General features: G+C 39.5%; 2 protein-coding genes across 2 annotated transcripts; one reads left to right on the forward strand and one right to left on the reverse strand.

Moving 5' to 3' along the window:
- Positions 1-1,542: 1,542 nt before the first annotated feature.
- Positions 1,543-7,140, reverse strand: LOC115737903 (ATP-dependent DNA helicase DDX11). Its single transcript, XM_030670313.2, has 9 exons — positions 6,834-7,140; positions 5,533-6,219; positions 5,367-5,455; positions 4,691-5,041; positions 4,038-4,337; positions 3,697-3,942; positions 3,391-3,612; positions 2,561-3,128; positions 1,543-2,142 (listed from the first exon to the last, which is right to left on the reverse strand). The coding sequence occupies exons 1-9, from the start codon at positions 7,027-7,029 to the stop codon at positions 1,919-1,921; spliced, it is 2,883 nt and encodes a 960-aa protein (XP_030526173.1). The 5' UTR covers positions 7,030-7,140; the 3' UTR covers positions 1,543-1,918.
- A 184-nt stretch (positions 7,141-7,324) lies between these two features.
- On the forward strand, positions 7,325-9,037 carry LOC115737907 (60S ribosomal protein L37-3). Its single transcript, XM_030670317.2, has 4 exons — positions 7,325-7,455; positions 7,581-7,716; positions 8,584-8,685; positions 8,805-9,037. The coding sequence occupies exons 1-4, from the start codon at positions 7,453-7,455 to the stop codon at positions 8,849-8,851; spliced, it is 288 nt and encodes a 95-aa protein (XP_030526177.1). The 5' UTR covers positions 7,325-7,452; the 3' UTR covers positions 8,852-9,037.
- Positions 9,038-13,604: the final 4,567 nt, after the last annotated feature.

Genomic DNA, 13,604 nt, shown 5'->3' on the forward strand with positions numbered 1-13,604 from the left:
CTCTTGGGCTTTGGTGGTAAGAATTGGCACTATTTCTTAGTTGCTACCATCCAAGCGATAGGCAAGGAATGTGAAAATTACTGCATTTTATCGTAATGAAGGTCCATGAACCCTAGTTGGGACCAATCCTAGTTGATTTTAGTATAAACCCATTACTAATATCCTGCCTTAAGGGTCACTTTTCCACCAGTTGCCATGCTAAAAGTTCTCTACCAACTTCACACGGGCTAGTATGTCCTTGTGACATGCTGCAGAATTATGTAAGCAATGCTCTTGAGACCTCTTCTTTGCAAGTTAGACACGAAAGTGCATGCAATCATGTCAAGTGATCAAGCTTGTACCTTAAACCATTTCCACTGGGTAATTATTTTGCTAGCCAGACCTGGGTTGTGTAGACCAAATTTATCAATTACAGTTATATGGGATAGCTTTATGCGAATGCCATATCATCCAACGGCCCCGGACGAAGTTCAAGCTTGAATCAAGCTTTCTGGGATCACATGGCACATCTTGGTCTTGCGCAAAAATAAAAAAAAAAAGGCCAATGGTGTCGTGGTGAATGGCCATTAATGCTAGCCTTTAATGAGGAAGCCAGAAAGCCCAGACCAAACACTGAGCTAACTGATTACTGCAACCAAAGAGAGCAAGCCTTTATTTATTCTGCAGCAATTTCACCCGCTATTATTACCTTTCCTTCCCAGTCTACAGCTTCGGAGAATGCACGTGCCCCCGATAAATAAATAAATAAATCACGTTTACATTCATCTCTTTGACGTCAGATGATAAGCAAAATAAGTGAAGTAAGGTAGGTATATATGCGATAAATAATGAAAACACAAACTCTGACAAGCTTCGTAGCCGCAGAAGTCAATCCACTAGAGTCATTAGCCTATTATCTCTAGCATTACATGGCTCTGGGGAGGAAGTTGACATGATGGCCAAAGAGAACGATTTGGTGGGGCCATATTTTTCTGCGCAAATTGAAGTGCAAATTAAGAACGAGGCAGAGCTGTTGGAGTTGGCGAATACTTCGGGGACCCTTGTTTCTCACACCGGGTACGCCCACGTGAGCTTAGGGAAACCGAAGTGTTACCCAACGACATATGACCCCTACGCGCGGGATGCGGGGATTCGGGGGCAACGCCCCCGACACGGGTGTCCCATTGCCCGGTCGATGGGCGGGGGTTCGGGAGCGGCGCCTCCCGACGGGGGTTCCATTGCCCGGTCGGCGGACGGGGGTTCGGGGGCGGCGCCCCCGAAACCTCTACGGGTTTGGGCTTTTATTTAAGCTGGCCCGTATGGTTGGGATTAAGAGATTTAGGTTTTTTAGCCCGTTTTTGGGCATATATATTTTGCTCGGTTTTATTATTGTATTATGCGAATTGGCTGTAAACCGAAAAATATAGTGAAAATCTCTTTGCGGGACGTAGCCCTAATCTTGGGGTGAACCTGGGTAATCTCGTGCGTCTTTCAATTTTTCTCGATTCTCCGTGTGATCATCTGATTCGGTTCCGATAAATCCCTTTCAAGAGCGACCAAACATTGCATGAACTGGCCTTAATGATATATTAGACAATCTCAATCCTCGGTAGTAAATCACACTGGGATTGTAAGGTTCCTTACACTAGATCAGTAGCTCCTTGACTACAATGGCATTGTGTTTTGAGAGGAGAAATAAAAAGCTTCTCTACCACTCTATTTAACAAAATGAGTTATCATCTCACTATAATCAGCATGAGAGATGCATTGTCTCTGTGATTTTCTTTCCATCAATTGCATCAAACGAGAATTCCCAAAGTTGCTGGCATAATCATGTTGTAGCAGCCAAAACCCAGCAGGCACAAGATATCCGGAGTATATGCTATGTACACTCTATTAAGTTCGGGCAGCATTTGAAAAAGTCAGAGACGGCAGCATCTCATTTAGTTTTATGACCACCTCTTCTCTTGTTGAACTTGAAAAACTGATGTAGCAACCGATGAACTTCGCCATAGTTGTTTGTCCTTGGGACAAGTCTGTCCTCGATCCATTTTGGGAGCTTGTCAGTTGGGCATGGTTTACTTCTTTTTGAGGGATCCGACACATATCGTTTGTCAACCAACAAAATTGCTGCATAGTCATCTGCATGTCGGATGGCTCTACCTAAAGGACAGTGAACAAAGAAGTAGAGTCAGTTCTGGATAGAATGGTTTGCTTTTTCCAGCACCAAGTAAAAACCGGGAGATTGGTATGATTCCTCAAAAATATTTGCTAAAGAGGGCGATGCGAAACAGTCCAACTTCATCGAGGACCAGCGAATGCAAGCAGAATCATCTTATGTGGTCCATGACATAGATTCTTAGACATAAAGCAGAACTTCCCGATAAGCATTAGAATGAAGATGAACATTATCTAAGTATCTATATTACCAATATAATATCTTTGGTGTTAAATGAAGAGTGTAGTCTATAAAACTTCTTCAATCTAGATATACAAAAAAGGACCATGAAGCTCACTTAGACATCAGTGTAGTTCAGCGATTGAGCAATTTTCAGAACAACCGAGAGGAGTTAGAACATACCAATGGATTGATTTACAGCTTTGAAACAAAGATTTTCATAGTACTCCTTTCCTCTGTGCCCACAGCTTCTCAGAATGTTGAATCCAGCTTGAACATCTCCCATGTAAAGCTCATCGCCGGACAGGCTGAGATTTGAAATAGAATTGCCATCTCCTAGACCCTCAATATGTTTCACCCTCTCCATCAATTCTACGTCGGATGGGTTAGGGTAAGGCATTCCAACCATAACAATGCATCGGCCCATCCCATCACTGAAGTTTATGCCCTCTGATACCTTTCCACCAACTACGGCTAAGAATAGTGCACCATTTTGAGAAGCTGCATCTATTGAATTGCACTGAGCTATGTTATTAATACTCTCCTTGTATTTTTTGAGAACCAATTCTACATCTGCGTTCTTCCTAGGCTCCCTAAACACGCACTTTTTCTTCCGTATCCTGTCAAGAATGCCAGAACCCTTCCATGCATTATACACCTGCTCTTCATATTCAAATGAAGAGAAGAACACGACAATTCCTTCAGGAACTACAGATACCAAATTGCAGAGTAATAGCCCCAGCTCCTCTATCTGAAAATTTAGAAGTCATCAACACATTTTTAAACAGTGGCCACTAAGAGCACCTTCCAGGAACTAAGCAGTCAGATAACTGCAAATACACACCATGATATTTTTGCCAGCTTGGGACAAAGTTCAAATATCACTGATTTATTGGGAAACAGGAGTACGATAACAGTACCTCCTTCAACTGATGGACGGAGATACCTAGATCACTAGCACATGAAACCAGTTTCATTGTGAATGACTGATAGAAAGGATGAAGTATACTTACCATGGCCAAGGAGCTTCTTGTGCGGTAGCTGAAATCCAAAACCTGACCAGAAGGGCCCTGAGAGACCGCAACTGGTAAAATGCTTTCTGGAGGAACAATATGACTGCAACAAAAGAAGTTCAACATCTCCAAGGATAACCATGGAAACAGGCGTTCTCTTGTTTCTTCTATAGGTTGCAAAGTACCTCCAGCCAATATGACAGCATGGGCCTGATCTGCAATCTTCAAAGGTAATAAGTTTAGCTTGTGGCATCAAAATGTTCACCAGGAAAATTAGCAATTTGAGGCGAGCAATTTATAGCAGACCTCAGAAAATATCTTCTCTCCAGTGAGCATCACATATTTGATATATCCCCCTTGTCGCCCAGAGAGTGTTGTTTTAGCCTTCGAGACAATTATCCTTCCATCAGTGTTTTTATTGGTAAGAGATAGCAACATATCTGCAAATGCTCGGAAATTGGATAAAGTGCTCATATCCTCTCCACAAGACTCAGTATCATCGAAGGTGGAGCTTGCTCGCGGAGTTGCCATTTTATTCCCATACCCACAGACCTAGGTTCAATCAAGTACGAGAAAAATCTATTGGAGAACAAGGACAAAGAATGGTACCAGGAAAGTAAAACAATAAGCTAGGGACAACTTTTCACCTTGTGAATGATATTGCTTTCCTTCAAATAATGCTGCAACTTAACAAAATTTATGTTGTCTATATTTAAAGTGAATAGAAAATCATTGATGGCCATAGAAGAAGCAATGGTAATTTTTCCTGCAGAAAGATTGTCTCCATTTTCAGATGTATGCAAATTATCTCTATTCATCTCATTTAGAGCTCCCAAGAAAGCCCGAGTTATGACCATCAGTGTTTGAATATATCTTCGATTGCCAGGTCCCAAGAGATTGAAGAATCTTTCTAGATACATCTCTAGATGGCAATGCACATCCTCCAGCTGTAAAAGACAAATAAACTGAGTAAATTAAGTTGCTAAGCAGGTAAAAGAATAACCATGAAAAGTTTCCCACAAAAAGAAATCCATTAAGATAGTTTTGGCTTCGGTATTAGATGTCTAATCTATGTGTGCATATGCAAGTTGCTGATCTCCACATATGCACCCGGATGAGCAAGGACGTTCGTCAACCTATCACTAACAAAGCAAGGTTGATTGTTGCCCTAAGGTTGATAAGTAAAATCAAAATCTATGTAGAAACAATCAACTTTTAGTCACGACCTGTATGTGGAACTAGAACCCATGTTGAGTAACTGAACTTGTGCAGTAACAGCCAAGGTTCTTGATTCACTCACCTGTGACAAGGTCATTTTTGCATCATACATGCTGATGAGTGAATCAGCCAAATTGTGAGCCTCGTCTATAATAACGACATTATTCTTCAAGGTTAGTCCAAGGGACTCTCGAGAAGATTTTGATAGAAGAGACTGATATGGAAGAACCACCAGATCAGCAGCTGGGACCATGCTTCTGGCACCATAGTATGGACAAGTCCCCAGAGAAATTCCAAGGTTAACTAGTTCTTCAATGTCTAAGGCCCCTTGTTGAGACAACTGTTCCTTGAATTCCCTCTGTAGTTTGTGTTTCCTAAGCATTGGACATCCAGAAACTGCCTTTGTCCGCCTCATTCTTCCTGCGCCTAAGTTCTGAAATTTGATAAAACAAGCAATGTTGCGGCTCAGAGCACTGGAGTAGTTTATACTACGTTGAAATAACAGCTGAAAAAGAAAAGAACACGCAACATAAGTGGTGATGGCTCTTAAACCAGGGGAATCTATGGTCAAACAAATTCTGGCCTTTGACAAATGTAGCTTTTGGAAAGGTGATGCAGAGATTCAAAGCTTAGCAGAAAGATACGCGTACTTTTTCTAGCTTCTATTGGAACAATGTAGCTAATTTGACGGATGAGCTAGATCCAAAAAAGCCAATACAAGAAAAAGAAAAGGACAATAAGCTACAAACATATGCTACCTTGATTTTGGAGACATCATTTTTCTTTTTCTGTTGAAGCTCCAGGCACCGTTCATTGATACGAGTAGAGTTCGTGAGTTTTAAAACCCCTGAAAGACCCTCCGTCAAATAAGCATACAGTACAAAGCACAAAATGGTCTATTCCGGAAAATATAATACCAAGTACCTTCATTGATGCAGAAGTTCTTCCTGGAGCCTAAGCACACAGCGCTAATCTCATCTGCAAAAGCAGTCTTTCTTAGCTCTTTAACAAACTGTGAGAGCTGAGAATGCGTCCGACTACAAAAGTAAATCTTGAGACCCTCTTCCTCCTCATTATCAGAACCTTTTGCCACTTCACCCTCATCACTTGAGGAACTAATAGAAACCCCACCAACCTTTCTCTTTGATCTTCCACCACTAACGCTCTCTCCCTCTTCACTTTCGTATTCCTCCAACAGAAACTCTTCATCGTCTGATTCCACTGCAACTTCCTTACTCTGCATATTCTCACACTTCTTCATGGTCAGAGATCTTTCCTTCTCGGCACTCTTAGAGATAAACTCTCCATAGCTTTCCCCATTCCCTCTCTTATCATCTCTGGAAAGTAAGTCTCTGTTACTTTCTCTGTTCCGTCTTCCACTATTTTTGCCAAATCCCACTCCAAACTTCTCCTTCTTCTTGTCCTCTCCTTGGTTTTCCTTATTGTTGACAAAATTTCTCATCCAATCGGGTTCATCGTCTGAACCAGGATTAGACACGGACTGCGCACCATTTGAATCAGATCCAACTGTAACTTTGATCTTCTGCTGTTCTTTCCGATCAACTAGCCACTGCAAGGCACTACAAATGATGCTTAAGGTTTTACCAGTTCCTATAAGCACCAAAAATTCTTATCAGCGACGCAGAACCATTAGCGCAAAATGAAGTTAGAGAAGACAGTAATAGACCCAGAAGTATCACTACCATCACAGACAGGCAAGTAGATTCCTGAAACACACCCATCAAAAGAACATAAGTCCATGGTCTAACCAAACAAGCTGCAGATTAATTTAAACCAGATGAAAGAAAAAGTTCATAAAAAAGGGTAAAAATAAGATCTTGAACGTGCTTTCAGATATTACATTTCGTGCGCACGAAATGCGTGAACATTGGAAATGCGTCCAGGCAAACTACATGAGAATTGGCCAAGAATCAGCATTCCTTTCCTATTGATGCCAGAGGTATGAGGTAAGTGAAACAACATTTCACAAAATAATCAGTTCATCACGAGGTCTATCGCAGTCACAAAATCGAAAATGAGCACAGTAAGCACAACTCCAGCACAAATTTCTCGCCCAAACAACAAATTATGCCCTGGCTTGCAACAAAACATTGGCGACATGAGTAAATACCGCGCCAGTTCCAATTCGAATGGCTCGCCCAAACAACCGCAAGTACGTACACTTGAAGTTGATGATCACAAAATGAGGAGGAAGAGAGAGATACCCGTGGGGCTTTCGAACATGGAGATGCCGCCTCGCTCGAGGGAAGAGTAGAGCGCGTTCATGAAATCGACCTGAATCGAGTATGGCTCGTACGGGAATGCCGGAAACTTCCAATCTCCTCCTCCTCCTCCCACTCCCTCCTTTCGCATCTCCTCCACCTCCACCGGCTGTTCAGCCTCCGCTGCCGGCGAACTCATCGATCCTGAATAAAACAGTTCACAACGGCGACGGTGTGGCACTTCTTGTGTTCGATCCTGTGGCTGGACCTGGAACCCGATATCCCCAGGGACGGTGACACAATCGCGCGCGCTTTGGAGGGGTTTTTGGAGAGAGACGTCGTCTTCCCGCCACAGTGAGAGAAGGCCTGCAAACGGTACAATGGGCCAACCTCAAGCCCAACATTCATGTACATCACAAATGGGCTTAAGCATGGCCCAGTTTTAGGCCCATTTTTTGTAGCATACAATGGGCCAAGCTCAAGCCCAAAATAACGTGACCGATGCAAACCCTAAAGACCTCCACTTTCGCTTGACGATCTCGAGATATAAAACCTTCTTCACCCGCCGCTCGCATTCTTTCACCAGACAGATTAGGGTTTCTCCTTCCTCCTCCTCCGCGCAATGGTAAGATCTTCTCGTTCTTCCATTTCTCCTCTCTCTTACTCTCTAGCTTGTTCGTAGAGTGAGATCTATCTCGCCTAATGGTGACTCGCTGAGAAAGGAAATGTTGCAAATGCTCGTCGTTACAGGGTAAGGGAACGGGGAGCTTTGGTAAGAGGAGGAACAAGACGCACACGCTGTGCGTGAGGTGTGGACGACGCAGCTTCCACCTCCAGAAGAGCCGTTGCGGTGCCTGCGGCTTCCCCTCCGCCCGCAAGAGGAAGTGTACGTATATGTTGTATTCTGTCTCTTTAGTATTGATCAGAGCGAATGGCGTGCGCTTGTGATCCGTGTTTGCATCTTACTGTTCCTCATGTTGAGCTCCATCAGTTCGCGTAGAGCTTGAGCTGTATCTGATCTTGATTAGTTGCTTATCGATGTACGGTGAGTCAAGGAGGGAGGGAGGTTCTATGTTAAGTACCAATGACAGAATCAGTTCAGTGGTTGAGTCGATCCGTTGTGCAAATCGTCTGATTCTTCTTGCATATAGGATTATTGTAGTGTGCTTGTAATGGTGGAGGAAAATTTGGTGGGGGTTGAGTGAAAGATGAATTCTTTGTCAAGAGTTTGTAGGTGTGTATGAGAAGTTGATTTGGTCGGTGATATCAAACATCAGTGTTCATGTACCGAAAGGAAAAATATTAGAAGTATGACTTACTAGTTTTTTTTTTTTTTTTTTTGCAATGTGGTTAACTGAGAGTATCTTAGTCAATTGTGTTGCGTCATTGTGATTCTAGTCTCATCTCTGAGTTCACGATGAAGAAATCTTGCTTTTCCTCAATGTATTCTCTCTTTTCCGGGTCAGTGAAGAACAAAAGGAGATAATTTCCAGCTGGGTTTTGCACAAATAAATGAGAGATTGTGCTCTAAAGATGGTTCTCTGGAAAGGAAATCCTAAACTGAAATGTGCCGTCATGTAGAAATTCTTTAATGTAGGTTAGGTTCTGGTGTTTGCTCTGTGTCCCTGCTTTTGCTTTCTCTTTGCGCCATTGACGTTGTGTGCCAGTGATGAGGTCGCTTGTTGTTTGCTTGTGACAGCATATGGTAATTGCCATTTTCTCACATTGAGTTGTATTAAATTACTCTTTTTAGATAACTGGAGTGTGAAGGCAATCAGAAGGAAGACCACTGGAACTGGTAGAATGAGGTATCTCCGCAATGTTCCTCGCAGGTTCAAGAGTGGATTCAGAGAAGGTAATGGGCTTCGCTTTTACGTTATTTGATGGTCTTTGCAGATAATGTTATTTTTTTGTACTTGGTGATGGAATTTTCGGCTTATTTGCTGATTTATGGAGCTAATGGTTATGATGCAGGTACTGAAGCTGCGCCAAGGAAGCACGCAGCAGCTGCTTCTGCTTAATTGTTATGTTTGTTTTGGGGCATAATCATGTTATTTTGAAGTTTTTGGTCATTGATATCTGGACGCAGGAAACTTTTGGCATATACAGTTGCCCCTTTAGTTTGCTTTGTTTTTGTTTCATCTACTGTGGCATTGTTTACAATTTTGAATGAGCATAGATTAAGCCTACTGTTGTTCTAGAACTCAGTTCTGTGTTTCTTCAGTTGAAGTTCTTATTATCATTTTTGTCTTCTTGTCCAAATGAATAGGATTTTGAAATGAAAATGCCAGAGACAATTTAACCCGAGGCTGGGTTTTGCAAGATTTGTCACATTTAAATCAGTAAGTGGGCTGCCTCTCATTTAACAGATCCCATCCGGTATTTGTGAATGCGCACTCTGGTTCAGATTGTCATTAGTAAATGTGCATAATTTTGGGAAATATGGCGTTTTGGATTTGGGTTTAGGGCAAGTGCCACTAATAATACATTAACCACAATAGATCCATGTGTTGCTTGGGTGTTGCCCTCTGTATGATATACACTGCAGGTTGCACTTGGAGGGTATTAGGTTTTGCTAGGAGGTTGATCGTGTTGTGTGACTGAAAGAAAGATAAATTTGAGAGGTATTCCTGACCTTGATCTCTTAGGAGTTCATCTTTTATACTTTTTCAAGTGGCTTCTGAAGTAGAAAAGTGAATTTGGTAGAAAATTAAAGTTGCGCAACAGTTTTGTGCCCCAAAAGTGTTGTCATGCCCGACCTTAGCTTTTTACCGACGTGGCCTGTGCAGAATCAGGTTTTGTGCTCCAGAACGCCCTTAGCTGTCTACCCTGGTTGCCTATGCAGAATCAACTTTAATAGTGGTTATACTTGTGTTTGATAAGAGGCTAGCGTTTGTTGCAATGCGTTATTATCAAATTATCCATTACTCTATAGTTGTGTACAGCGTACTCATTTGGGCTCTCCAGGTGCATATCCTGTACTTGTAACTCGTTGCGAAAACACAGGTTCTATTAGTGCAAGACTCGATCTTTGTTGACCTGTACTTGTAACTCGTTGCGAAAACACGGGTTCGATTAGTGCGAGACTCGTTCTTCGATGACTGGACAACAGCTTGGTTTGTTCACATTTTGGAGCACACATTTGCTTGGTCATTACCCTCTTGAACTATGATAGTGTTCTTAAGACCCATCTTAGATTCTTAGGTGCGGGAGCACATGTTTGATCGATCTCTCTAGAGACCTGATCGTGGAGACGGGATGAAACATATGCTTTAGTCCCGAGTGCAATTGGGATATAAGTACACTGGAAAACATGGTAAGCACTTAGCTCAACCACGAGTCCAAATGTTTAAATACACTTGGTCCTACTCTATACTATGCTAGAATAATAGCATTTTATATTGGGGAAATTAAAAAAAAAAAGCATCAAGTTCTTTCATTTTATCAAATAAGAGCTTGAAGCACTTTGATTATTTCAAAGAAAGGGTCTTGTCAAGGGTATTTTTATCATGTCCTTATTCAAAACAATGAGAGCATTTTGTGTCTTTATTTGAAATAATGTACCCTTATTTGAAAAAATGATTCAGACTCTTATTTGAAAAAAATGAGGACATTTCATGTTCTTATTTGAAATTTTTCCTTTTATATAAAACTTATCCATTGAGAGCCCATAGTCAAATATATTATAATGGTAAAAAAGAAAAGGTTGGCGTTATTTCCACCCCCATTTTGGCTAATAAACTCCTTTTTTATTTTTTAACTTACCCAAATACCCTTCTCTTCCTTTAATTTATTGTGTTTTATTATCTAGTTAATCTATAAAAATGCATTTATTTTTGTCATCACTCGCATTAATTTCACAATACAAATATTCCATTACACTCATCAATATATCGATTTACCATATTTCATTATCTTTTCAATTTTAATTTCGTTATAGCCATAACAATTTCTTACCTTTTTTCTTCTTTCTTTTCTTCTACTAAAAGAAAAAATACCATCAACCCTTCCAAACAACTTTTATTTGTCGATTCTTCCACATACATTACATTTCAATGTTTCCTCCTTCTTTGTCGTTTTTTTTTTTTTACTTATTCTTCATTATTGTAATATGTGCAAGCACTAGTCCTATATTATAATAAAGAAATGTCAATTTTATCTACAAATTGTTTACTTCTTTTTCTTAGATTATTCTCATGATTGTGAATTTTTTGACTTCGGCTTTTTGTACAGATGTACTTAGAATTTAGTCAAAGATTGAATATTGTGGTTTATGTATGCATTGTACACAATTTACTCAAAGATTCTTAGTTTTCATTATGCGGTCAAATGATAGGTCATCATATAATTAAACAAGGAAGGTGGTAGGTTATAGAAAAAACAAGAATGAAAAAGATGGAGGAAAAAAATTCAAAAAAGAATGGAATTCTTCCAAAAATTTCGAACCTAATCTTTTTTAAAAGTGCATACTGCCTATGAGTCGCCGACTCTTTCTTCAACAGGCACCAATTGAATTGAAGTAATGAGCCTCCTAATGTTGGTAAAGAACTTAGAAAAAAAAAATTATAAAATTGCAAGGGGCGAGACCTGTAGCTCAAAGGATTAGAGCACGTGATTATGAACTACGGTGTCAGGGGTCCCGCGGGTCTTTCTTTTCCTAATTCCTTCCATTCTACCAAGCAAAAAATTTATATACAACTCATTAAGAAAATAATTAGATTTTTTTTGTCAAAAACACAATAATTAGGTCCAAATGGAGAAAGAAAAACAAAATACCAAAAAAGAAGGCAAGCATTAATCTTAAATCAATAATGGACCCTAAATTTAACCTCGATAAATGTTGTTTGAGAGGAGTATGATAGTTTCATCTCTAGCAAAATGGAAACAAAAGAAAAGGAAGAAAAAAATGGCAAGAAAGGAAAATTTAAATCAAGAATGAGACCCGTTAGGGATAATGTAGTCAATTCAATGTAAAAGGGAGTGTCATAAGCCAATAATGGAGTGGAAATGACGCTAGCCACCAAAAAATCTAAGATATATTGTATGACGAATAACCCAATTCTAACTTTTCAATTTTACCGATTAGTTTTAAACATATTGACAATTTGCAAATTTTGATTGCAGGTTGCTCATGACTTGGATATTTTTTTATAATTTTTCTGAACTTTTTTTTTTCTTTTCTTTTTTTCTTATTTTCCCTTTGCTAGTTGCCGGCCACAAGCAAGGCCGGCTAAGGTTGCTCTCACAGACAATCCCTCACCTATAGAAAGTGTTAAATATTTCCAACAGAAAAAAAAGGAACACCAATTTAAAAAAAATCAATAAACAATTAATAAAAAATTACAAAATTGTAATTTTCAGCCTAAATTGACAAATCATCAAGATGTTTATAACTAAATTAGCCAGATTAAAAATGTTTAGGACTACATTGGCCATGGTATTATAGATTTATGACTTTTTAGACAATTTTTTATGGGGTCCACTCATATTATGATATGCTAAGTGTGGGATTACATTTTGTCTTTTCCAACAGTCGAAAACGACTGAGAATGAAAATGAAGCCGAAAATCAAAAAGCACCTGAAAATATTACCCATTACAACAAATTCAAATACTGACATATTGTGTTTGGATTCACTATTCTAAATCAGAGTTGAGAAGGAACAAGGCTTCAATTTATAGAAAGTCACATTTGTCGAGTATTTGTGGTGTGCATGTGAACGAATTTAACGTCAAGGTATGATAAGATTCTCCCACCCTTTAGCTCTAATGTAGTTCTTTTGGGGTTACTAATCAAGATAATGCATGAGGAGCAGCTGACACGTGGTGTTGCAGCCACGGAGAAAAGGGATTGAACCTCACTGAATTTTTTTTAATTGAGATGTTAATAAATCTACTAGGTTGCACAAAAAATATTTTTGCATCAATCGTAACGCTCTCTTGCATTCATTACAATCGCAAAATAGAAATCAATCCCACTTTTTAACTATTGGCATAATTTCATTTTAACCATATAGGTATAAATTCGGGTGAGGTAATTCGGAACTATACAATAAGTTTCAATCGACGAGTCCATGCAAAGTTAAGCAGATCATTTAACAAGGACACTTAATAATGTGTCTATGATTCATGTATTGTTTTTATTTGATATTTTATTTTCTTAACGACGATTAAAATCAGTCTTCTTAACCTAACGTTTAATACTCGAGATTTCTTGCAATAAATGAATATCGGCATATAAAGTTGTACATTAATTTTCGCAACTTATGAAACTTAAAAAAAATATACATTATTTTGGACATCTAGAAATTTTCATAGAAAAAGAAGAAAAGATATTGTCTTTTAGGACATCCCACTTTGTTTTCTTCCCCTCAAATCAAGAGATAAATCTGCTTATCCGAAAATGATTTTGTGATCAACGGGTGTCCTTTTGCAATTATTCTCTCCTGTTCTAGGGTTAGACCTAAATTTGAGTGTTCTTCTATCTCGATTTGCATATAGATTTGGGATTGACGATGCGTTTTCTATACTTTTTCAACTTATTTGTGTTATTCTTATCTTTATACGGTGATGGTGTTGGGGATACCGAACTTAGGCGTGGACCACCTTTTGACAAATCCATAGCTACCGGAAAGGGATTTCTCGGTGTGCGCTTATTGATAATAATGATGTCAAATTTAGCAATCGGTCACCGGCCATCCGACGACCGATCCGTTCTCGAAGAATGAACGAATTTCTGTACAGGCCGGTACCAAGTTGATTCACTTTTCAAATT

The sequence above is a fragment of the Rhodamnia argentea genome, chromosome 8, assembly GCF_020921035.1.
Source record: "Rhodamnia argentea isolate NSW1041297 chromosome 8, ASM2092103v1, whole genome shotgun sequence".
Classification (NCBI taxonomy): domain Eukaryota; kingdom Viridiplantae; phylum Streptophyta; class Magnoliopsida; order Myrtales; family Myrtaceae; genus Rhodamnia; species Rhodamnia argentea.